Source organism: Epargyreus clarus, unplaced genomic scaffold, assembly GCF_041222505.1.
Source record: "Epargyreus clarus isolate Ecla_fem2 unplaced genomic scaffold, WU_Ecla_fem_2.2 ptg000027l, whole genome shotgun sequence".
NCBI classification, from domain to species: Eukaryota; Metazoa; Arthropoda; class Insecta; order Lepidoptera; family Hesperiidae; genus Epargyreus; species Epargyreus clarus.
The window spans coordinates 9,360,003-9,385,591 of record NW_027332234.1 but is presented as its reverse complement, the minus strand read 5'-3'; the positions used below and the strand labels follow the sequence as shown (position 1 = coordinate 9,385,591).

Here is a 25,589-nt window from a genome sequence, read left to right as displayed (position 1 = left end):
ATTTACGATTTCAACTTTACGTTAGGGTGTGCTCAATTTCATGCCAAATTAACGTTTAAGACATCCGTGCTCAGTTTTTTATAATAAGCTGGTTTCATAAAATATTTGTTCACATCGTTATAAATGTGTTTGTTTTAGTATAATTAGAATTTGAAATAATGCGGAGTAATAAACTCCGTATATCAGGATGATATTTGTCATTCATAAGAATATAAAATATTATCTACTTATATTAATCAAATATTATGATGGAAGTAGGTATGTTTTTACTTACGCAGTTTGCAAGTATTTAAAAAACCTATTATTGCCGGTTAAAATACTATCAAGTTTCATAGCAGTTGTTATTGAAGATATAATAGTATTTTAGCGGTAGGTAATTAAGTAATTTGGTAGTTTTTAGGAACTCTACATTTCTTAAAGACATGTTTAGGCATACGTAGGTATATTGTGAGAAAAAATAAGTAAGCACCTAAATTCGTTTAATCGTTTGATTCTAATATTACCTAATATCTTATGATCTATGTTATTCTAAAAATACCGATTTTACATGGTGAGAGTCATATTCAGAGTTCCAAATAAATTATTTGTGCTCGTAAAAAAAGATTTTATTTATAATTTATTGTAACATAATAAACTATGTATTTCATTTGCATAAATTGAAGTGTAAGATTAGATCCAGTTTTATATTTTTTTAGAACTCATGGTCTTAACAGACAAAGGTCACAAAAGCTCGACCAGTACAGAAATAATACTATTAAGAAACAAAGAAGAATGCAAATAAGAAAATAATAAGCGTTATATCTAGAGGTTTATCTCCACAGTTATAGCAGAAAAGAAATCTCGAAATAAATACATACTTAAAAGTCTGTTACATTTCCTCCCTAAACGTTAAAATACAGGTAAAATTCAAATTTCAAATTGGCTTCCATTGTCGAGGATCTTTGATCTTCGAGCGAATCGTCGACCCAATTTCTATCTCAAAGACATGGGCTCAGTGGCTTAACAAAGGCAAGAGCTTGGACCTAATAGGGGCTCTCAAGCCATGGTTACCGTCTCACGCCTCCCTTTGACGTTGCCGACAAAATGAAGCCAATTTAAAACATGAACCTACCTACGTCAGCTGAAAATAAATTCGGTAATATTTGTGCATACAAAGGATTTTGGTCCGTGGCTGAATTTCAGATAACTAGGGAGTAGGTTTGCGTGAATGTTTGAGAGATTACAAATATAAAATAGTGGTTTATTAGGTTGTTGTACTACATATTATTTGTATCATACACACCATACATAGTAGCTAAGTAAGAAGAGTTACTTGATATATATTGTGTGTATGTTATGTGTCATCCTAAGAATTGCGTGGTATGTGGTATTAATAACTGATTAATTTGATGAATTAGTTATCTAAATCTATGTTTGTGTATGTAATGTTAATGTTTTGTCAATTATCAAGATTTATGACCGACAACATGATATTAACATACAAAAGAGTTTATTGAACTTTTCTTGTTTTTGATATAATACGAGTAGCCTACCTATTTTTAGAAATTTAATACACAAAATGGACAGATGTTATATATTTTAAGATATTTTACAATAACGTCTTCATAGTACTTAGTACCTAATCTGAAACGTCATTAATTTACCAACTTATAATATGTAGGTACCTATTATACATACATCTTGTTACGTATATTTCCAAGTAAAGTCTGCAGACACACAAGAAGTTAATTAGATCTGACGTCGTTTCAGCGTTGCTGAATGACCTGGATACGGAGGCTGCACCGCAGGCGGGGGCGCGGCGAATCGATGTGTTGCCATGACGACCGCGACGTCTGCCGAGGAGCCTGCGCTCTACTGTCCCTTTCTGTCTCGCCGTGATATCATATCACACGATACTTACTTTGAAAACGACTTAAATACCCCACAACCAACCCCCAAAGTTTATTCACTGTGTATAAGTTACAGTTTGTTTTCGTTCAAGAGGAAATCCTGAAGCGTCGTTATAAATGCGAATCAGGATCTTCGTACGATATAATATAAAGAAGAAACAGTTTCTGGAATCAATAAAGACAAACATGCCGTTAGTAGCTTCCAAAAGTAGACCGTATGGAGCGCCGAAGTAGGTTGGGAACCGCATGCTAGGAGCATTGATATGTTAAGTATACCTGTGTAAGTATATTAGACACTCAGTGGGTGGCTTTACAAGATATTTGGGGTTTGTTCGAGTCTGTTAACATCTGGCTCCCCATCTACGGAAGGGTAAAGTCTGCATCTCAGATTGGAGGTGTTGCAATTAATTATTTATTTTCGCCGACTGTTTGGGTTTGCGAAGGGCGAATTATTGTTGTCTGAAATTAATTTTGTTGCAATGTAACATTGTATTGTTGGTAGATTGGGAGAGAAAGTTAACTTTGGATTAAATATGTATTTGTATCTTTCGATATTAATCTTTTCTACCTGCTGTCACAAGAATTATGACAGCAGTTGCGAAGTTATCATTGTTAGCTTCGCAAAAGGAGAACGATACAAACACTATTTGTGTTTAAATATTTTGCCTTATCAAAAGTTTGCCTACAAAACGAACCTACCTACAAAAAGAACTCGTTAGAATTTCAGGATTGGAGCATAAGTGGCTTTAGCTGAATAAAGACGATTTAATCAAGTAAATACTATAGAACTCTATGTAGTTGTGTAGTTATAATATGTAGCTATAATTCTATACAGTGATCTAGATACCCACTCCTGATAAAATCAACAAGAGATATGGTTCGACTCCGGCGGCACCACCGCCACACCTATTTCTACCTAATAACAGTAGTGTTAGGCGCTGCTGTGTTCCCGTTTGAAGGGTGTGGTAAGGGAGACAGACTTTTCCGAGGCGTTCCAGCTTAGTCCTCAGGGGTAGCGGCGCATCTGTGGCCGACCTCAGATAGGAATATCTAATCCTATCTGGGGTTGATTGCAGATGTCCATGGGCGGCAGTAGCTACTTACCATCAGGTGGCCTGCATGCTCGTCTGCTACTAATAGATAATAATAAAAAAAGAACAAAAGATAGGTAGTTACATATACTTACAAGTTTTAGCAAAGTTAGCGATTTATATCAATCAATAAATTTGCTATTTAATACCTTTAGTAAACCAGTGTTAAATAAAGACGTCAATTTTGTGCACATAAATTATAAAGTTTTCACGCCACCGTCGGGACAAAAGCGCGCTGTGAGCAAACAATATCTTGTCTGTTTCTGACGGGTTGAAGAAATATAGTCGTTACGTAATAGCACAGTATAAGGATAGATATTTGTACCGTGGTAATAGTGCATTAGTACACAATATACATAATAGATTTTGAACTTTTTGTATTGGTTACTAATATCTATTATTTTCCCAGTTAAACTAAAGTTTGTTTAAACGCATAGGTATGCTATTTTTGTAGAGCCTGTAATTGATATGAATTATTATTTTATTTTATACTAGGAAAGGAGTATTGTACATACTTTGTCTACTATACTATTTCCATGTCTTTATTTTCTCGATGACAGTTCTTTGTAGTGTTGTGACCAAATAAGCAATGACGATGATGTGACAGTGACGATTCATCATATTTTGATTGAAATAAATAAATAAAGATTACCTGTCGTAACAATTATATCGTTTCATTTCATTATTAGGCGATCATTAACGTTCATGGACATTTTGTAATATGTAACTAATTTCATATGGAGCAGTCTTTATTCAAATTAATTATAGATAATATCTTGCCACCTTAGTGTACTGAGATGGAAGATGAAAAAAGTAAATCTGGCTGAACACACCTTTCAACCAAATCTTTAATGTATAAATCATAGATTAGTAAAGATTACTCACTCCTAACAAGAAAATGTACCCAGTTTTGAGAATTGAAATAGTTGCGTAAAAAAGTTTTGCCATGTCTCCGTGCTAAAATGTCCATTAAATATTTGAAATAATTATTTATTTATTACCTAAATTACGTAATTATTACGTAAATTAGTTATTTATTCGTAAATTTTCTCTAAAAATGTTTTTATTTGTCAAGGATTCAAAAAAATAACTTACTAAAATAAGCCGTTTGTGGCTTCATTCAATTTCAAGGCGAAGTATCTTTACTAATCTATGGTATAAATGCTGTTAATACTTAATAGGCAGAGATATGGTTTGTTTATGCAGTCTAAAGCAGATGACACAGTTCTACATTGTGACAATTAATCTTACAGAATAAGGATTGATTAAAAATAGATAATTTACTCCATATATAAAACAAACTAGAACTATTGGACCTAAAAGCGACTATAACCAATATCGATTTAATATTTATAAGTTTCCCTTAGCAATAGTGTTCGATAAGGTGATTATTCATAAATTACAAAGTTTCAACGTCGCGCCGGAACAAAGCTCTCTGTGAGCAAACAATATCTTGTCTGTTTCTGACGGGCCGTTGAAGGTGTATTGTAAGACTTGCAGCATAGATTGTGGTACAAAATGTTTATCACAAATAAATTAAATTAAATAATCTTACCCTTACTTTTAAATAATTGCTTTTTAGGCTTCTTTACACAATATTGAAGTTATGTAGCTCTTTATAATGTGTAACAACTGCTCACAAGGTCGTCTTTGACATATTGAACTGACTTGGAAAGGGCTACAGTTTTAGCAATTCACAAAATGTGATATTCACTATGTATTCTAATAGTTATCTACGCAGTAGTTATGAGAGGAAAAATAGCTATTTACGGGGAAGGAAGTGAGTGTGTGGGTAACTATCCACATAAGTAACATTTATCATGGGCATCTACAATATTTTCAAATGACAGTTTTTTCAACGTTTTTTCATTTCATGAGTTTACATTTTAGACCTCAGGAGTGTCAGCTAATCAATTATCCTTAGGTGAACTCCATTATCGTTGGTTACCTCAATCAGAAAAAGCTAAGTGTTAGGATTCTATTTTAATTACAGGGATGTATGTCATCGGAATGCAGCTGTGTTGAGCACTACATATATAAGGTAGAAATGGGTTTATCGGCGGTGCCTCCGTATCTGAACCTCGTAGGTTTTTATATCTTAGTAGCTTTTATTCACTCTACATAATATTGTAATCTCATTTGACATGACCTCGTCCAAGTCAGTCGTTATGATAGTCTTACTTATAACATCCAAAACGGAATATCTTATCCAAGAGACCACCCTCACATTTGAATATGCATAGCAAACACGGTCCCCTCCACCGAACATTAATCACTCATAAAAAAGACAAAGCGACTTCTGAGGCCCGTCATATCTACCATCGGCCTTAGTTTCATTAAAAAGTACGAAGGTAACCGAAGCTCCCTAATGACCGGCCGCTCGTGTGTCACGGAACACGCTAATATTTATGTAAATTGCAGAGAATATGATTAGTCCGTCGCCTCCCCTGATAATCATATTTACGGCTTCCACCCACAGGTTCCCCCTTAGGCGCTTCCGTTCGCGACTGTGATTTAAGAAGAGTTCAAGTCATAATTGTTTTCATTGTTTACGTAAGTCAAAGTTGAGTGAAGGCAGATGTTTACAAACTGTTAAGTCATCTGCGGTAGGTATTTTTAATGTTTTGTCGTATTGCTGTCATATTAATAGGGATAATATAACAGATAGGGAGCTTTTCCTGCCTACATGCACGCGTGTTACTTGTCGTATCCAGTCGTTTCATACGCATACTATACAGACGAGGAAGAGACTGCTGCAAGTTAAAAAAATGTGTGTCTGACTGTCATATCGACAGGCAATTAGATATACTGGGTTCGAATCCTGTCTGAGCTTATATCTAAATTATGGACTTCATTGCTTGTTTCGGGTCGCGGGTGTTTATCTGAAATCTGTTTGTATGTGTCTAAATACCCATATAACGGAAACTCTTAATGTAGAGCAATAGTTCGATAAGTTGCGTAAATGGAAAACACATCATGTACATCAACAACAAATTTGTGACTAACTGTGTTAGGACTGCACTTATGTTTTTTTTTGTAATTCACTGAAAAAAAAAACTAATATAAATACTTGACTATAGTCTACTAGTGTCATATAATTTGCTGATAAAATGATGACGGCATAAATTATATAAGGCCTTAATTAATATCTTCTTAATGTGTTTCGTTGGTAGATATTATTAACGACCTACTATAATATCAATTGGGCTGCCGTTTGTAGCTCATTATTACGAAAAAATAAAAAGCAATTATTTTGGACAAAAGAGGACGTGCAACACGCAAGACAGGAGAAGTATGGTGGCTAATGAGTGCAATGAACACGGCGGCCAATAACCCGCACTTCATTCTATTGTTCGCCTGAACCGCATACTTGTTACATATACTTAAGTATCTACTCGTAGGTATATCCATTTTATACTAACTGGTTGGAAAGTGTTGAATAGTAGGTGAATATTATCCATTAATTCACAAATTACATGTTATGTTCTAATTTATTAAATGCTATACAAAATCTTAAAAATATAGGTACATATAGATATTTCTTTATTCCTTCAGCCCCAGAATACTCAGTGCGGAGTATATACTTTCTACCTATAAAGTACCTACTTAAGTAGCTTTTGCTAAAATATATTTCCTAAAACTTGGCCTTGGGTCTGAGGTTCGACACCCAAGCACACACCTCTAATTTTTTAAAGTTGTGGATATTAGAAATTATTTATTACTTGTTATAACGGTGAAACCTAAAACCTAAAAGATTTTCTCCTTTCTGAAAATTCCTTAAAAAAGTTTTCAAAGATGCGTGAAGTCTATCAATTCGCACTTGCCCAGCGCGATAGGCTGCGGCTTATACCCTTGTCTGAGGGGAGACACTCTGGGCATGGTGACCAGCAGAGTGGTGGTAGGTAGTGGCGAAGAATTTTGGTTTTCCGAATTTGTATGATAAAACATCCCTTTTTTCACCTCAATTTTTTTTCTGAGAGAAGATCTATACTTACTTAGAAGGTTGATAACTGATTATTATGAAAGGTGGTAAAGCTATATTACTATATATTATATTACTGTATTAATATATTACTATACTATATTACTATATATTATATTACTATGTAATATATATTTAATCTATTGCAATAGCAAGGGATGCATTGCTTTATTGCAGTTTGAAGGTTGCAACTAGGTAGAGGTATTTACGTAAATGAAGCATTTTAACTTAATTCTCAGAATTTCACCTGTGAATTTCTCAGATTTTCACTTAACATCACGTGCCTGTTATTTCCTATTGCATAAAGTTCTTATATACTATGTTGTTAGCAATTGTGAGTATGTTGTTAGAATTTGAAGTTTCAGGAAAGAAATAAAATTTCATGAATCTTACTTAAGGCCTAAGGCGCTTAAGAGAGTCATATCTTTCGATGTGTCTTTATAGTTATATGGTAGTAGAAAAGACTACAGAAATGCTTTAAGTATTTTATGTATCTCCTTTATATTTTGCACAAAATCATTATGAAACGTTATAATGGATCAAAAAGTTATTTTATACACAAAAACAGAACTTCGTTTCGTCTCAAACTTTACCTAACATTGATAATAAGAAAAGTTTTCATAGAAAAAAAAATCCGTGCTAATAAGGATGTACGATCTACGTAGGTACTTGATTTTTCTTTGAACCTAATATAGCGTGAAGTATTTTTGGTCAAAGAAATAGGGCTTAATTTAAAGAAAAGTCGATATTATTTAAGAACAAATTTTCGACTTAATTCTTGTTTTTGCCTGTAAGTTATGATTAAGGCTCTTTTTCTTTTTTGATTATGTTGAAGATGGAGTGGATGCTTAATTTGGCCACCATTACTTTTTAATGAAAGGAAGCAAACGGGTTAACAATTACAAATAGTTATGTAAGTTATAGAATGACAACCTGGTGTTGAATGGTTACTATTGCCTACCGATTTGACAACCTATCCAAACAAGGCAGAAAAAGTGAAATAGTGAAGATTTACTTGACTTGAAGACTAACTTGGAATGCTTTGTGTTATGTACTTCAGTATTTCGGGTATCTTTGCTTTAGTTACCAGGTTTTTAAATCAGTCAGCATTACAAATATAATGACAACGTTATTAAAGCCCGTATCTTTGCGAAAATTTCGCAAAGTTACTTACTGAAAAAGTTTTCGTTACAAAGGTTTCTATTACCTGATCATGATCATGAAAATAATTTGGTAGACATTTTAAGTTTACATAATAGGCATAATATTTACCTACTGTAGGGAATTTTAAAATAATTAGCTAAAGTGCGACAATGTAGAGCTATCAGTGGTACCATTTTTGTTATATTAGATATTATAATGTAAAACTAAACTTATTCAATTTCTAGATTCTTGAAGGTCATCTAAAATAATAGCTGAGGAAGTATAGGTAAGGAAACAATGTTAGATGTGTCATCGTTAACCGTTGGCCATGTGGAGAAATTATGTATGATTAACCGAGCGCTTTGATTAAAGCGCTCGTGTTAGCATAACACTAAACAAGAAAGAAACCGTAATGGCTGGAGGTAGCAGTAATGACGAGTCGTGAAGTGGGTGGGTGGTAGCGGGCTGAAATGTTCAAGTCTCCACTGACAGTTGTCGAGCGGCCGCGGGTCGGTCACTATCGCGTTTCCCGCGTGAAAATCGCTTTCCCCGCGGTCGCGGTGCGGCGGAGCACGTGAACGCAGTGTCCCGCCGACCGCTCGCGTGACACGCCGCGCTCCTCGCGTTCAACCGCACGACCACCCCATCCTGCAGGACTCGCGTACGACCCCGGCGCCCGCCCGCGCCACACTGCGCCCGCTCCAACCGAACTCGTGCGCGCACTCCGCTTGTTCCAATTTTGAAAAGTTAACTTTTTAATAATAGATCAGCTACCATCGATTGGCGATCGGAATTGTTGACAGCCGGAGCGGTGGAGGACGCGATGCGGCTGAAGGCGGTGGCGAGGCGGCTCAATGCGCAAGGTGAGTGTCACTCGTAACTTTATTAATAACCGCGGAAAGTTGTCCTGAAAGTGGGACGTGAGGGGAACTTTGCGTGAGTTGTTTTGAAGATGCGCAGAAGGTATATAAGATAAGGATAGTGATGCGCTCGCCGTGTGTTGCTATTGGTCGGCACCTCCCCCGCCTGACAAGATAGCAAGGGACATCCTCCGCGCATCGTTGCGCTGTATTGTGCCATATAGCGGAGTAGTAGAGCATATTTTCAGTCGCGGCCTCATTAGGAGGGACGATCCCTCTGTTGTCACTGTCATTGGATGCGCTCGGAGGCTTTTCCTTATTTATTTACATTATGTGTTATGTCAGTGTCACTCTGTTGTCACGTGAAACGAGTATTGTTTTTCCTTATGTAAGTAGGTACCCAGTCGGAACTTTGTACCAAACTTTGTTCAAGGGTAAGAAAAGTTTGTTGCTTAGTTGAAAGAGCAAAAATTGCTTAACCAGTTTTCAGGTTTGGTTTCTTTGTGCTAGTGTTGTTGTTACGGCACAAGTTGATTATACCTACTTCAGTTTGAAGACAGGTAGCTATTTTTTGTTTAGGACAGGATCTTAATGCGTCTTGAATTTTATTTGTTGTTTAAAAGAAATGAAAGCAGTTGAAATTACAGGTCGGATATTTTTAAATTTCTTGTTGGGTATATTATTATCTACTATATGGACGTGTTGATAGATAAATCTATTTGTAAGTGGTAGCTGGAGGAATCTACTTAATTGAAATCAGTCAAAATATACGGGAGTGTATTGTGGAAGTTGATTACTAATGTATTGCAACCCTTAAGAACTTATTTGTTTGTATTAAAACAAAGACCTTAACTTCAAATTAGACGGCAAAAAATATACGTTCTTCATATATAATTTCATGCATAGTAGATTAAGAAAAAGAGCATCACACTTTTGTATTCAGAATATAACCCACAATCGTCGAGAAATGGATACTTAGCTGCATATAGTACCATGTACCAACGTACTGAAAAGAATACAGTAGAGTACTTACCACTTTGGTATCGACTTATATGCTAAAAGTAGCTGCTAGGCTGGGAAGTTGAACTTGGGACTCTCTGTATTAAAATCTTGCGCCAAATGATTCGTACGTCTTTGAAGTCGATATACTAAATTAACTATCAAAATAAGGCTTCAAAATACGTCATTTAGCTTACTTAGCGGGATCACCAACATAGGTATTAAATTGCTATTACTTGCTATTTGTTGTAGCGACCTCGCCAACTCAAACCTACTAAGGAGTGTATAAACACAGGCATAATTTAGTTACTTGATGAAACAATATAATAATGATACTGTGATGTGCTCCACGGTGCATTATCGGGTAAGATGTTATGGCAGTTAATTGATAATTTTAAATTTAATATTATTTCTTTGTGATATACTAATTGTCATTCTGTCGGGAGGGCAAGTTACAATACACCCAAATCGAAATGAGACAAAATTATAGTAAATATCTAAGGATTAAAAATATTCTACGTAAGGTTCAATTTAGTGTTAGAAGAAGGAACGTCATCATTTTAGTACATTTTGAGTTAACCTATAACAGCCTATGACCACTAATCGAACGGACTATTACCTAGTTCTTTCCATTACACCGGAACCTTTCTTTGTATGTTCCACTGCTGGGTTTGGGTTTCTCCACATATGCGAGAGGACTGAAGCGAATTTTACCACGCTGCTCAAATAGAGTTTGGTGGTGGGCGGTAGTTTTTAACTTCAAACCGCCCATAGGGCCTCCGACAAAGTTTAACGACTGTTATTCGGTAATACAGAACTGATGACTTAACGTGCCCTGCAAAGCATGAAAACGTGCATAGATTTTAGCTACTAGTAAACATATTTTTATATAATATAGGAGTAGCAGACGAGCATGCAGTCCACCTGATGGTAAGTGGCTACTGCCGCCCATGGACATCTGTAATCAACCCCAGATAGGATTAGATATTCTTACCTGAGGTCGACCACAAATGCGCCGCTACCCCTGAGGACTAAGCTGGAACGCCTCGGAAAAGTCTGTCTCCCTTACCACACCCTTCAAACCGGAACACAGCAGCGCCTAACACTGCTGTTATTAGGCAGAAATAGGTATGGCGGTGGTGCAGCCGTAGTCGAACCACCAAGGGTTTTACCACCTTCAATTCCTGTTTAATTCCTGATGGTACCCGACGTTGCTTATCCTATTCGACTGGTTGAGATCTACACAAGCAATGCAGCTATCCGCGCTTTATTTTCATTACGTAATACATTTTATAGGTAAAACCGACTGTTATCAGCAAGACAGTTTCCCAAACATCGCTTGCACAATATACTCTGCAATCTGGTTTTACGATGCGTTTTATAGCGGCCCGCTACGCCGTAGAAACCGTAGAAATCTACCTATAACTGATGTTTATACTTAAATTTATAAGGTATTTTTATGTTAGATCAATAGTACAGTGCATGCAGCTTACTTGATGGTTAGTGGTCACTAAAAATTGAAGGAACTAGGTTGAATATGCTTAGGTATATGACACATTCCACAATGTTAGTTACCGTACTCCTCCGAAACCGCTTTACCGATTTTCACCAAATTTTATATGCATATTCTACTGAATGGATAGTAGCCGATTCCCAGACCGGTTGGTCTGGGAATCGTCTACTATCTATTTTTCATATCCCTAAGTGATAAGGGTTGTTCACCCTTATATTTTTTTATTTATATGGCAACACAACCTTTGCCGGGTCAGCTAGTATTTTAAATAAAGTTAGTATTTTGCTTCTTCTTGGTTACTGACTCACATCATAGAGCCAGTTTTAGAGGATAATCAATCTGTTAGCGTATTAGTAAGGAATATCACTAAGGGAGAGACGTCAGTCTACAAGTTTGATATGCAGACCTTTCCGGGTTCGATTCTTAGTCAGACAATAATTAAAATTTTCCTTCAGTGTCTATGTGTTTTTACTGATTTCTTTTTGTGTTCATAATACAGGGTATCCTCGACAAGAGAATTGAAATTGTTATCTAACCTAAGTATTCCAGATACTCTAGATCGACCACTAGTTTAATATTCAATACAATTGTCGCGGTAGTAGGGGTTATTCTATATTCTGTAAACGTTGATGATGATTTTCATTTAAATGGCTTACTGAACAAAAGTAAGGTACCTATACCTAACCTCGTATACATTATACCTACGTATGTATATTTTAATGCACTGATACAGCGTTCATATCTGCTCGTTTTATCGTATGTCATTAAATTGAAATATGATTGTGTATGGATTTGCGAAATATCAATATGTGTTTCCACATATGCAAGTAACGGACATAATATATTAGTTTAGGCCGTATTCTACTGCGCTGGACTAGAACTATTGTAGACATCACCTTTGAGACACCTTTGAGAACAGTTTTTTAAAGATCACTTAGGTATGTATGTTACTTCACGATGTTTTCCTTTGTTTAATTTAAAGAAACTCATACCATTAGGATTTTGATGCTTGATAGACTAATTTCACGAAAGTGTTTTGAAGAGATGAGGTTTGTTGCGTACCTATGTCGAGGGGTTTCAACTTATCTTAAATGGTAATGAGACCTTGTATTCAGTCTTAAGAACTCTTGTCTCATAGTAAATAAAATAAAACACTAATTTACGTATCTCACGTTAAAGTATTTACTACCTATATGTATTTGTGTATTAGTGTAAAGTCCGAAAAACGTCCCGAGTTTAGTTCGACTAGCCACGTTTTATGACCCTCATAAAAGTTCCCGGGAACGATCTCATCCGAGTGTCGCGAAACTCGATGCCCTTTGTGCCGTCCAACTGATCGACTCAAATGACCCTATTCCCTTTCTTAAGAATATAAAAGTAACGATCGTACGTAAAATTAAGTCAATTTGCTGACCGTTTCAGCCACTTTCTCTACGGGCACGTATCGGGGTATAAGTATAAGCTCAAAACCAATATTTGCTCGGCTCCGGTGACATTAACAGTCGCCATCCACCGGACCGTGGCGCTGTCCTCCATAAATAACCTGCACAATATTCAATAAGCCCGAGGTTTATTCCTCCAGGAATAGTAGTCGTAAAGTTCGCAGACATACATAAGGACGGATCCTCGAATCACAATAACGCTGGAACTCAGCGGAATCCATAATCTTATTTTTGTACCGCACCGCGAAGCGTGAATTTCGCAATTACGAGAGTGGCGGTCGCTGCACGGAAATGTCATCTCAAAGGCTCCGCGCTTAAAGGCCACTGTCGCGTGCTAGAAGTCTCTCAAAATAAACACTTCTTGTCTGTACACGTGCGAATGTGGACTTTATCTCGAAGTCGGAGAGTTAGCCGGCGGGAGCGGCAGGTGGTGCGTGAAAGCGGACTCTTTGCGGAGGGACGAGAGCAGATTATGCAGCGCAGATGTCGCACGGCGACATCCATTGTGTTCCCTCCTATAATTTTATCGAAGCTGATTTACGATCGATTGTTCGGCCGGTGGACAGTCAGCGAGGCGTCGTGTGCGTGCGTGCGCGCATGTGTGCGCGGTGCGTGCTTCCACGCCCGTCGTAACTTACCTGCAGATGGCGCTCGGATATGAGAAGCCCGCTCACCGCACGACGCCCTCGTAAATTAAGAAACGTCGTCTCGAACCATGTTCTTTTCAGCTTTATTTTATGCATCGCGCAGAAATTACGGGCCGTGCTTGCTTACCTTTACTGAAAATTCCACTTCCCTTTTGTTACGAGCCCCGTTGCAGCTAAAACTCCCGATTGGCAGATGTTTATATTCAGCAAGCTTCCGCTAATGCCGAGATAAAACACCTTCGATAAAACGAGTAATATGTTTCGCTTGGAAATTGTTTTCCGGCACAATTAAGATTGAATTTCAATACTCAATAGGCACTTGTTAGCTACTGTTTACTTCAATCAATGGGGTGTAAAATATGAGAAATTGCGAGAAAGGCATTAAATGCATCATAAATATTTTTAAACGGATTTCTAAACAATCAGAAATTTCAATTTAAAATAAGTTAATCGTACTAGTTAAACGTTACCGGGCACAAAGAATTACTAATGATATTTGATATCATGAATATTAATTTTAGATTATATTTAAGAATTACTTAGGTAAATATTTCGATACACTATGGTTGTAAGAACAATTTATGTACACTTTTGACAGTGAAAAAAAATTAAACTTTAAAATATTCCTCATAACTCAAACGGCGTCTTGACATTAATTAAGGCAAGACAACTATTAGGCTAAACCAACTTTCCGGGTTGGAATGTGGGCGAAGGCGAGCTATAATTAAAGGCAAGCCAAGGAAATGAGGTCGGCCATACGGGGCTTCAGCGGGGCCTTTCATTACATAACCCAAAGGGAGTGTGGAGAGAAGTGTTTTGTCTTATTTAATTTAATGTACACTTCGTTACTAACGTCATTAAAAGTGAGGTACAAAGGTTCATTATCGAACTTAGGCTTTCTGCGATTGTATGCGGAGTGTGAAATCATTTTTGGTGATACGGTTACTCATTATTCATTAATTTAGTTGCTTATGTCAATCATTATAATTTCGTAGTATATATCTATTGTTTACGTTATAAATCAGGGTTTAGATTTCTTTTTTACAATATAGGAGTAGCAGACGAGCATACAGTCCACCTGATGGTATGTGGCTACTGCCGCCCATGGACATCTGTAATCAACCCCAGATAGGATAAGATATTCCCACCTGAGGTCGGCCACAGATGCGCCGCTACTCCTGAGGACTAAGCTGGAACGCCTCGGAAAATATGTCTCCCTTCAAACCAGAACACAGCAGCGCTTAACACTGTTGTCATTAGGTAGAAATAGGTGTGGCGGTGGTGCCGCCGGAGTCGAACCACAAAGGGTTCTACCACTTTCAAAAATTCCAGCTTCCAGTTTCGTTTAGATTCCAGCTGACTTCCATCTGAAGCTACCATCTTAATCCTCTGGCGGAGCATCGAGTTTTCACTTCAAGTAGGACTTGTGTGCTATGTTACCACTTATCATCTTGAACTGCACTCTACTTTACTACCTCAACCTTTAAAAAAACTAATCTTGCGATAGGGTATATTTTTCTCAAGACAAGATGAAGGCAGAGTTACAATGGAGGAGTTAAATCCAAAGGCTCAGATATACGATGCAAAACTAAAGAATTAAATGAAATGGAAAGAATTAAAAATATCTAAGTTTCATTTTATATGGAACATGTTATCTGATCAATAACTACACTTCTAGAGTAGTTTCTGCAATAATAGGGTGATCTCAGCGAGATAGCCTTATCTGTGACTCACTACCTATGTTTCACTTCGATAATAGCTGAATGTTAGGAAATAACTGTTCCGTGATGCATAAGCTACAGTTGGAGTATCTTTGAATGATGAAAAACTTAGTTTTTAGGGTTCCGTATTCAAAGGGTAAAAGCGGAACCCTATTATTAAGCCTCTGCTGATTGTCCGTCTGTCACAGGGACGTCTACCTCTTGAACCGTAATAAATAGACATCTGAAATTTTTAATTTATATATAATGTTTTTTTCTACGCATATTTTTCAACTACAAAGAGTAAATGAGGCCTTTCCCAACAAAAAATAACTGTTGTTGTAAGTAAGCCTAAAATGTAATAATATTTAAAAATATGTAAAGCAACTTTTTTATTCATACGAATTTGTATCGGGTTTTTATAGTCGTGTCAATAAACTAAGAAATTATAATAATTCTTCCTAAATTATTTGTTAACGATATCATTGATATTTTTATTAAGAATACATACATTATAGCACAGCTGAGTTGATTTCTGAACAATAGATAGCTCAAGTAATTTTTAACCGACTTCCCAAAGGAAGAGAGTTTATCTATTTATTATTTTTCTAAAATTAATTTTAATAATAATATTAAAAATATTTACCATAAATTTACGATAGGTATAGTATAATTTGGTAATTACTTCAGTAGATATAGGTATTAACAAATTTACTCACTAACTTTCGACGAACGCCATGGCCACTCGAAACTAAAATATAAAAAGTCCAAAACAACGTACAAAACTTTTACGCCTACAAAAGGTATAAAGCCCTATTTTATGTCCCATGCCATTACTGTCATTTAAGCATTTAGGACTCGTTATAATACCGAGGTCAGTATTGCGTGAATGACTGAAATTAAAAGAAAAATTACTTGCCGTTACTTTAGTACCATTGCGCATTAAAAACGAGTTGTAGGTAACAATGAGATATGACTGTAGATATTGTTCTGATAGTATTTAGTTATTAGTACCTAAGGTACTTGTCATATCGCCGGCTTATACTTGATTAAGGTTGATAAGTTAATGATTTATACGTATTCTGTAAAATGTAATTAAGATTTACGAAACGACGCGACGACAAAAATTGCATCAAAATAATGAATGGCTTTCATGCTAAATGAAAAATATCAAATTAAGAAAAATGAAGGAATATGGATGTAAATGACAAAGTTCTTTAGCTTTTGTTTTAAATATAGTCACTTCAGAGTAGTTTCAGGGAAAGAATTGATTTGGCTTATTAAATACGGCGTTTGAAACTTTCTCTACGATCGCGATTACTAGTTTGAATACATAAATGTAGACTAAAATGATTTTGTTTAAAAAATACGTGGTCGGATTAGACTGTGATTTCGATGAACCAGAGGAGGTACCAAGAAAAACGTACAAACTCCACGAAGCTCCATTTTATAAAGCTAGAACGCGAACAAATACTTTTTACACTTATAAATAACTTAATTTCATCATTCAGCTGTTTCGTCGGATATTGAATCTTAAGTCCTCTGTATCCTAAGCATGAGTTTTTACGTTTTTAAAAAAAATGACTGTTTTGGTATTTGTTTACGTATTTGCCCATACATTTCCAATCAGCGCCCCTAGCGGATTGTATCAGAACTGATTGGAAATATATGGGAAATACGTAAAAAACAGTTATTTTTGCCAAAACGAAAAAACTCATACTAAGGGTACTGTACCATTCCAGCGACTGCGCCACGCGGGACCTCAAAGGGCAATGGAGTCGCATATAGTTGGCGACGCACAATAAAATAAGTCCTTGACATTAACAAGATCCCATAAGCATCAACGTCCATTTTCACGAGTAAGGTCACGACTCGACCCCGCTGGGAGATGGGCAATTGGCATGTTGCCATGTTGAGTATATACCGGAAATATACGCTAAGTAGCAATAACAAAGAAAACTTTCTATATAAGATTATGGGGAAAACAAACCTCATTGCCAGCTTTGTTGTTATCAAACATATGGGTACCTATTTCTTGTTTTGGTACATTTATATCCATTATATTATAGTTAGTAAATAACGTATAATAATAAAAAATAGCGACAAAAACTATAGGTAAAAAGTAAAGTAATATAACGCCCATCTTTTAAATCAATTATTTTATATCGTTTGTATCTTCATTTTTCAGGAAAAGACGTGCACCTCCTAAGCTATTGTAATTATTATGAAGAGAAGGATCTATATATTCTTCTTCTTTTGTGGTTATTATTTCCATGTACTTACTAAATATAAACTGGAAATATCACATTGACAAAAACACTGTTATCTACGAGTATGGCATAGCGTTTAATTCCATAACAATCTATGTTACAGCGTATATTTCGAAAGAAGCATTGACAAAAACATAAAAATCTTTAAATATTAAGTATTAACATCTTAATTAAGTATTCATTAGTATTTTCTAAGAACTAGAGTCGTCCTTGACATTTACTGGGGGTACCTAACATCTGCCTCCTTAAGTAAGGTCACGAGCTCCCGCGGTGAGATCTTGTTCCCCGGAGTTTGAAGAATATTCGAATGTAATTTAAGAATATTGTAAAACACTAAATTAATTATTCAAATTTAATCCTATATTAAGTATTAATATCTTATTCAAATTGAAGTATGTTTATTTTTCTATACTTTGTACTTTTTCGCATGAAAAGGAAAACTGATGATATGACTAATTTGAACTCCTACTTTACTTAAACATTTTATATTTTGGGGTCGTGTATAAAAAGATAAATCGCATGGCCAGTAGATTATGGTGTAATCCTTATCAATCTAAGTGGAGACCCGTATCTATGGGACAGTAATGGGTTCCTGATTAAAATATAAAGTAAGTTATGAACATCATCTAGTGAAAAAGATCTCTGTTGACAGTTGTAGTAATTTAATGCTTGTATTATATAAAAATTATATTCAGCATGATCAATATGGTGGTCATTCCTGGAACCGCTACCGTATACAATACAGACATACAAAGTACTACAAAGTTGTCAATAGAGATCTTGTTTAAACTATAAGATATCGTATTCAAGCCACAATACATTGATTTGCGTGATTTATGTTCGAATGATTATAATATTTTCCCAAATACATTGTAACCAAAAATGTGGCAAGTCATATCAGCGGTGTTTTATGCTAATTATTATAAATGAATGTTCGTAAGGGTTATTGTCCAGTGCGCGCGATTCGATGCTATCTCGCTTCCGAGCGTCGCGCCGTTATTATGATAATAGCTTTGAGACACGAACCTTATTACAAAAGGCACTTGTTTGTGATCAATCAGTTTTATTTCGTCATGTCCTTTACACGTTAATATTAAATGGGAACGCTCTATAACTACTTGGTTGCCGTCACCCTTAACTACTTAGAAATAAGCCAGCTTTCTAGCTATGGCCTTCCGATTGAATGAATGTGTTGCTGCTTCTAAGTTCAATCGGAAAATGACTTATATTTTTTTTAATATACCTACTTATTTTTTTCTGTTATCAATTTATTATTTTATTGTTATCAACACGGAGATAATGAATTTTGTTCACTTTTATGATGTAATATAAAAATAATATATCACTAAATTGATGCCAATTGTAAACTTATCCTTTATTTTCTTACTTGATTCTCACGGGAGATCTTGGGCCGTATGGAAACCTTCATGATCCTAAATCTCCCGGACAAAGGTCCGTGATAAGCGACATCAATCTATCACCCCAACAATAGTACTGAATCTAGTGGCACTAGTGTCGCCATCTGTCTCTGACACACTTTAGTGTCGATGGAAAGTAAGTAGACTTTGTAAATATTTTATCAATGCTACTATGTTACTAGAAAGTAATAGTTATGTATTACTTTTATAAATATACTTTTATACTTATTAGCAATTTTTAATTAAAATTTCATTTCATCATTAATTAAGGTTGTAGTTATGGAAACGCAAAAAAATCTTCGTAAAAATACGTAAAATGTTTTAACGGTTCTGAATTGCATTGAAATTTGGTTATTATTAATTATGGTAACATCTTTCCATGTTTTTCGATAAAAATTTAATAGCAATAAATATCAGAATCAATTAAATTCATATTTTAACTTATTATACCTAAATTGTTACAATTCGTGATTTATTTAATAGATGTATTACGACGATGAACGACGACGATCCGTCAACCGGACAATAAATACCGTTAATCCAGCTTCTGTCATCCGTCACTGAGATACACTTGATAGAGTCGACAGAAATCCACTACGAGTAACTAAAATCCAATAAAGATTTGTACACAGTTAGCAGTGTGCATGTTTTTAAACTAAACTATATATCTAAACTAAATTAAGTACCTATTATATATAAACAAGTATACATAAACAGAAACATAAAAATAATAATATATATAATTGGTCTGTTTTTTTAATTACGAGGTTTAATTTTTAGACTGGTATATAAAATTTTATGATGACGTAGGTACCTAACGTTGTAATTCATTTGAATTAATTACCTAGAGATACTTTAACAACTATGGCTTGATTTGTGACAGATGAACTACAGTAACTACGAGTATTTTGTATCTAAAGTTTTTAGTACGTACATTCTAAAAAATACCTTATCCTACGGCAAACAGTAAGGGCTTTCCATTTATAGGATTTTTGCAAAAATACTACAAATAGGCAGGCATTGAAAAACTGTCTGTTATACAAGGAAAATATTTTTACCCTTATCTCGAGTGTCGGATTACAGCGTAATGTTCCGTTTTCCTCATTTTATCGCACTTCCGATAGCCGGACCTTTAGTATCCTTATTCTTAGGAAAAAGTAAGAAAAGTTCAGAATGATACGTTTCATCTATAGTAATACTATAGTAGGTACTCAGATCGCTAAAGAATTGATTTAAGTTATTATAACTGGAGTTGTTAATAGACTTAACTCAAATGAGAAAAATATTTTGACTGTGGTAAGGTCTTCCGTAGTTATATCCGCAATAATCCAATGACTATTATTTACATACGAAGCCTACCTACATCTTGATAATAGGTAATAAATAACCTATGATATATATTAATATTCTCATTAAATTTATAATCACCGGTAGCCATAATAAGCTCAGTTTGACAGTAAGACAAAACAATCCCTTGTTTTTGTAAGGGGCACGATCTGTTGTTATTGGAAGAGGCGTTTTGTATTGTTATAAATAATTTATTACGTTAAGGGATAATATTACACAATGGTTTCGTGAGTTTATTTTTGTATCGTCTTGTGCCTTCGTCTTGCACGACGGAGCTAAAATAATCGATATTTTTTTCGAAATATTTAGTTTAAATTGATGCTTTCTACATTTATAGCTGTTCGCTACAATTCAGTGCGTGTAATCATGGGTGCAGTGAACACAAAATTCTTAATTCATTATTTATTGATCTAAGATGCGTGCCATTTCTGCAGCAAGTCGATCGTATTATTTTTGTTTCTATAGTTTTTTTTTTCAATTTAGTAGCGAGCATGCAGTCCACCTGATAGTAAGTGGCTACTGCCGAGCATGGACATCTGTAATCAACCCCAGATAGGATTAGATATTCCTTCCTCAGACAGCGACAGATGTGCCGCTACCCTTGAGGACTAAGCTGGAACGCTCGGAAAAGTTACCTTACCACACCCTTCAAACCAGAACACAGCAGCGCTTACACTGCTTTATTGAAATATGTACGTCAGTCGGTATTTACACCCTTCCATCGAAACGCAAGAACTGTTTATTAACCTCTAGTAAATTAAAATCGATTCCTGCAACTCTGATACGTAACAGAACATGAGAAACCCTTGGGTTATATAATGCATCATAGAAATAGTCCCATGCGTCACGATGTGGCTACAATGTAGGTGTCGATGACGCATTCAGAATCACTTGCTAAAATAGAAAATTGCTGTGTTAAGTCAGTTTTATGCTACAATATCTGTCAATATAATTAGTGGCATATTTGTTTGTTTATAGCGTAATGGAAGTTGAGGAATGGTTTAGGTGTTCAAGCTTCTGGTCATTATAACGGCATCACAGCCACGTTCTACCGATTTCAGAGAGGACGTACTATATTCGGCTGAAAGTCAAATCTTATGTATTTAAAATTGATTCGTATAGAACTCTTTTAGAATGGCAACAAGGTACCACCGCTTCGGAAGGTGTTTTGTTATGGAGAAAAGCGCCGAAAGAATCTCCATAGGTACGTGTGCAAATTTGCATCTTTTAAAAAGTAAATATACAATTTTATATAGTAGTATATATAGATTTGCCTCCACGAGCAGATTTATCATTTAACTTGTATGTAATTATTTGCTAATTTACTAGCAGTCTCTAGCAGTGCAGTTCTTGTTTGAAGATGTGGTAAAAACACTTAAATAGACATTTAAGTTTTCCACATAGTAAAAACAAGCAATTCCTTTATCATAATTTTCAACTAGAATTTCTGTATTACTTAGAAGTGAGTTAGGTCCCAAGGCGGCGGTGTCCATTTAGTATCAGCTGTCTATTTCTTTTAGATATAAATTCGGTTAATAAGTATTTTACTAGAATTTATCTGTTCAAATATTGAATCAATACATAGCACGACGTGAAAGCTTTAGAAGAAAACCGTGAAAATTCAGTTCTCGAAATTTTGCTGCTTAGAAAATTCAGTTACGAAAAAAATTACGTTTTAAAAATAGTTCACTTGTCACATTTTTCATTTGTATTTATCTTGATTGTGTTTGACTATTTGGCTCAAAACCGTTCATACTTATGTTAATACCAAAATTGTGGTAACATGAGCGTGAAATATTATTGGACGAACATGCGAAGGTGGGCAAGGGTAGCCAAAGCAGAAATTTATGAAATCAAAAGAATCGCCGGTTCACGCAATTGGGCTCCTTTACATATTACTTGACCTTTGGAAGGAAAAGTTAGATATAGCGTTTGACTAAATGGAAAAGAAACGGGACTAATGATCAGTGGCATTTTGTCATTGTTTTTAATGAGTGGTTTGTATGAGGTTTTTCGTTTTTACAAAATGACTGTTTTTGTTTTGGCTTACGCATTTCCCATACATTTGCAGTCAGCGCATCTAGCGGGCTGTATCAGAACTGATTGGAAATGTATGGAAAATACGTAAACAAAAACAGACATTTCTGTAAAAACGTAAAAACTTATACCTTAACTTAACCTTGTCAATATATTGGTTATATGACTTATGTTATAATTAAATTATTTTTCAATCGATGATTTATGTGCTTTTATTGCGGAAGATAAAGTTTTTCGAGTGTATAATTTTACACATTATGTGTCACAAATACGTCAAAAATTTGAGAGTGACATAGGCTTTTTTTAGACAGTCGGGCTTTTTGTTACACCTTATAACAAAAGTAGACTGAGTTAGCTAGTTTTGTTACTAAAAGTAATCTTGTTCAAACAACCTAAAAAAAAGTTGACTATAAAGTGTATTTAAAGTAATTAAAAAACGTCGACAATGTTCATAAAGGACCCAAGACATTAAATTTATTTTATTTATTTATATATAGTTATAGCACCACAACTAATTTCCTAAGGTATTGAACGCGAACCAAACAAAGATATGTTCCATATTCGCTGTCAACATTTTAATCTAAAGACTGCAGCTACTAGTATTATAATGTATTCTATTTCCTGTAAATACCGCATATCCATTGTGGTCGAAGCCGCGCATCGTAAAGAGTTAATTGGTGATAAAAGCGCGTAATTGGCGTCGGCTATCGCGCACACTAATGAAACCGAATTGCTGTTACTGCCATACCTAACGATCTATACGATATCTCGATTCTTTTGTACATACTCTTATGTAAGGTTTAAATAATCTGAATCGCACTGTTGAAACTTGTTTTCCGAATTTTCAAGTATTTGTTGTTATCAAAAGTTCTGTATGTATTATAACTACGCGATATATGCCGTAGGATTCTTTAAAAATTGTATGAGGACATATTTTGGGATCTAGTAGTACCTATCGAGGCACACCATACTAGTTTGAAATGAAATAAATCAATCATATAACTTGAAGTTACAATTATATATTTAAAGATATTTCGCAATTAGATCAAACTAATTAAAACATTTCAGTTTAAAAACATTGATAATAACATTACATTTCTGAAATATACATTATATAATAAAAACTTAATTGAAAACAAAAAGTTCGGTCGTGGAAAACTTTGTCTGGTAACTTCGTTTAATTTTTTACGTAACTTGACAACTGTACAGACGAGTTAATTACATTTTGACCGGTCTTTTATAATTTGGCTAGATTATCAAACCTTGCGAAACAGCTTAAAAATATAAATTAGCTTAAGTCGCCTTGAATGTGAAACATAACAGATTTCATTTGTAGGTTAAGTATTTTTGATAGGAGTAAGGCTTAGCACGCACTATGATTTAAACGCGCGTTTAAACGCAAGACTGGTACCGCAAAAAATGTAACACATTGCTTTCTATACAAGTACATGCACTAGTGACTTTTTTCAGTGACTGATTTAAAAAACATTGTCACATTTCAACGCGGCTTATCAAGCACGTTTTTAACACGCTGTTATTAGCTCGAATTGTATTTATGTATGTAACGGAATCTTTGAGTTCAATTTTCACCAATTTCCACAACTTGATTAATTTGAAACTTTGTACACGTATCAAGGACCGATGACAATGCAATAATTTGATAACAGTTTCCCATTAACGTTATTAGATTAATAAATTCCCCACGTTTTTTTACTCTGAATTGAATTATTATTTTAGTAACTTAAATTTTATTAAAATTATTTTTTAATTAGTCCGATTACCATAAAAGCGTGTTTTTTTAGTTTTTTTAATTATTATTTATTTTCCATACTAATAGTACGGTGGCGCACGCATTGCGATTAAGCTCGTTCGGTTTTTCCTTCTATATCGATAGGCGAGCGACCAAACTAACGTCAGAATACCTGATGTTCGCCAGAAATCCATGATGTTACTGAAATAAAATTTAGCCAAAAGCCAATCGCAATGCCTGTACGTATGCGTTTTTGCGTTTTCAGCTATTTCTATTCCGCTTGCGTTTAAGCGCAGTGCGTGCTAAGCCTAAAATCGTTACGAATGCTTATTAAGGCTGTGGAGTCACGTCAATTAGGCCGGCGTTCGTGACTTTTGACTTATGGCGGTCCTCTTCGATGCGTGGCCATTCCGACGATCCGTATCAGAAAGAATGGAATGGTTGAGCAGTAAATGAGATTGGAACATACCGGCAAATTGAACTGTTTGAGTATACGCCTTCCTACTTATGTATATGTGCCACCATATCTATACTAATATTATAAAGAGGAAAACTTTGTATGTTTGTTTGATTGTAATGAATAGGCTCAAAAACTACTGGACCGATTTTAAAAATTCTTTCACCATTCGAAAGCTACATTATCCATGAGTAACGTAGGCTATATTTTATATGAAATATATTTGATAAAAATATTTTGAGGCGGTACAAAGTTTGCCGGGTCAGCTAGTAATAAATATAGAATAGTATTTAAAATCGAGTAAAAGCATTGTCGCTTTTATGGTTTTGTATAATAACTTTCGAAGTAATCAATATGAGGAGAGCTAAAGCGAAGAAAAATGTGGTCGCTATAGCTAACACAGTAATTAAAGATGTTATTGATTGTTTTATAGATTAGTGATAACGACGATTTGCTAGTTCGGTAAAAAACAAAATATAGATTATTTTTGATGTCCAATAGGATCTTTACTAGTAATTTTGGGTATAAAAAGAAATTAGAGTATCTAACTGAAGTAACTGTAATAATTTTCATTTTCAGAATATTACAACTTGTACAATTGTAATTTTGAGAAACACGTGAGACGTAACCAAAATATCTTTAAAAGCTTTATTCTACAAAATCTCAGTAAAAATAATGGATGAGACCATCTAAGTTACCATAAGACCCTATAATAATGCTCACGTGTCTGAAGGCCGTTAGAAAGCATTAAAATTCTAGAGTTTTAATAAAAATGGTTCTAAAGCAGAACAGTTTAGTGGTACAAGTAGCCGTAGAACGCGGCAATTAAAATTCAATTTGCACATATCAGGGGAAAAGAAAAAGTAAGTGCTTATAGCTCAGTACCATATGTACATCAAAAATATAATAGACAAATTTAAACTGAAGCTATTTAAAGTAAGGTAAGTAATGAAAACATATTAAATGGCGTTCTATCTTCCTCAATCCTCCTCTACACTTTTCTCATGAACTTGAACTAGAAATTAGTATACAGGGTGAATTTTT

The 25,589-nt window shown here is 35.0% G+C and overlaps 1 protein-coding gene across 2 annotated transcripts in view; it reads left to right on the top strand.

The window, feature by feature from the left end:
- The first annotated feature begins 8,617 nt into the window (after nt 1–8,617).
- The window catches only part of LOC140753689 (transcription factor hamlet), a 128,484-nt gene continuing 111,512 nt past the window's right edge, over nt 8,618–25,589 (top strand). For both annotated transcript variants that reach the window (XM_073088442.1, XM_073088441.1), the window contains exon 1: nt 8,618–8,968. In XM_073088442.1, coding sequence (XP_072944543.1) covers nt 8,929–8,968 — 40 coding nt within the window. In that variant the 5' untranslated portion in view covers nt 8,618–8,928. The remainder of the gene's footprint in view (nt 8,969–25,589) is intronic.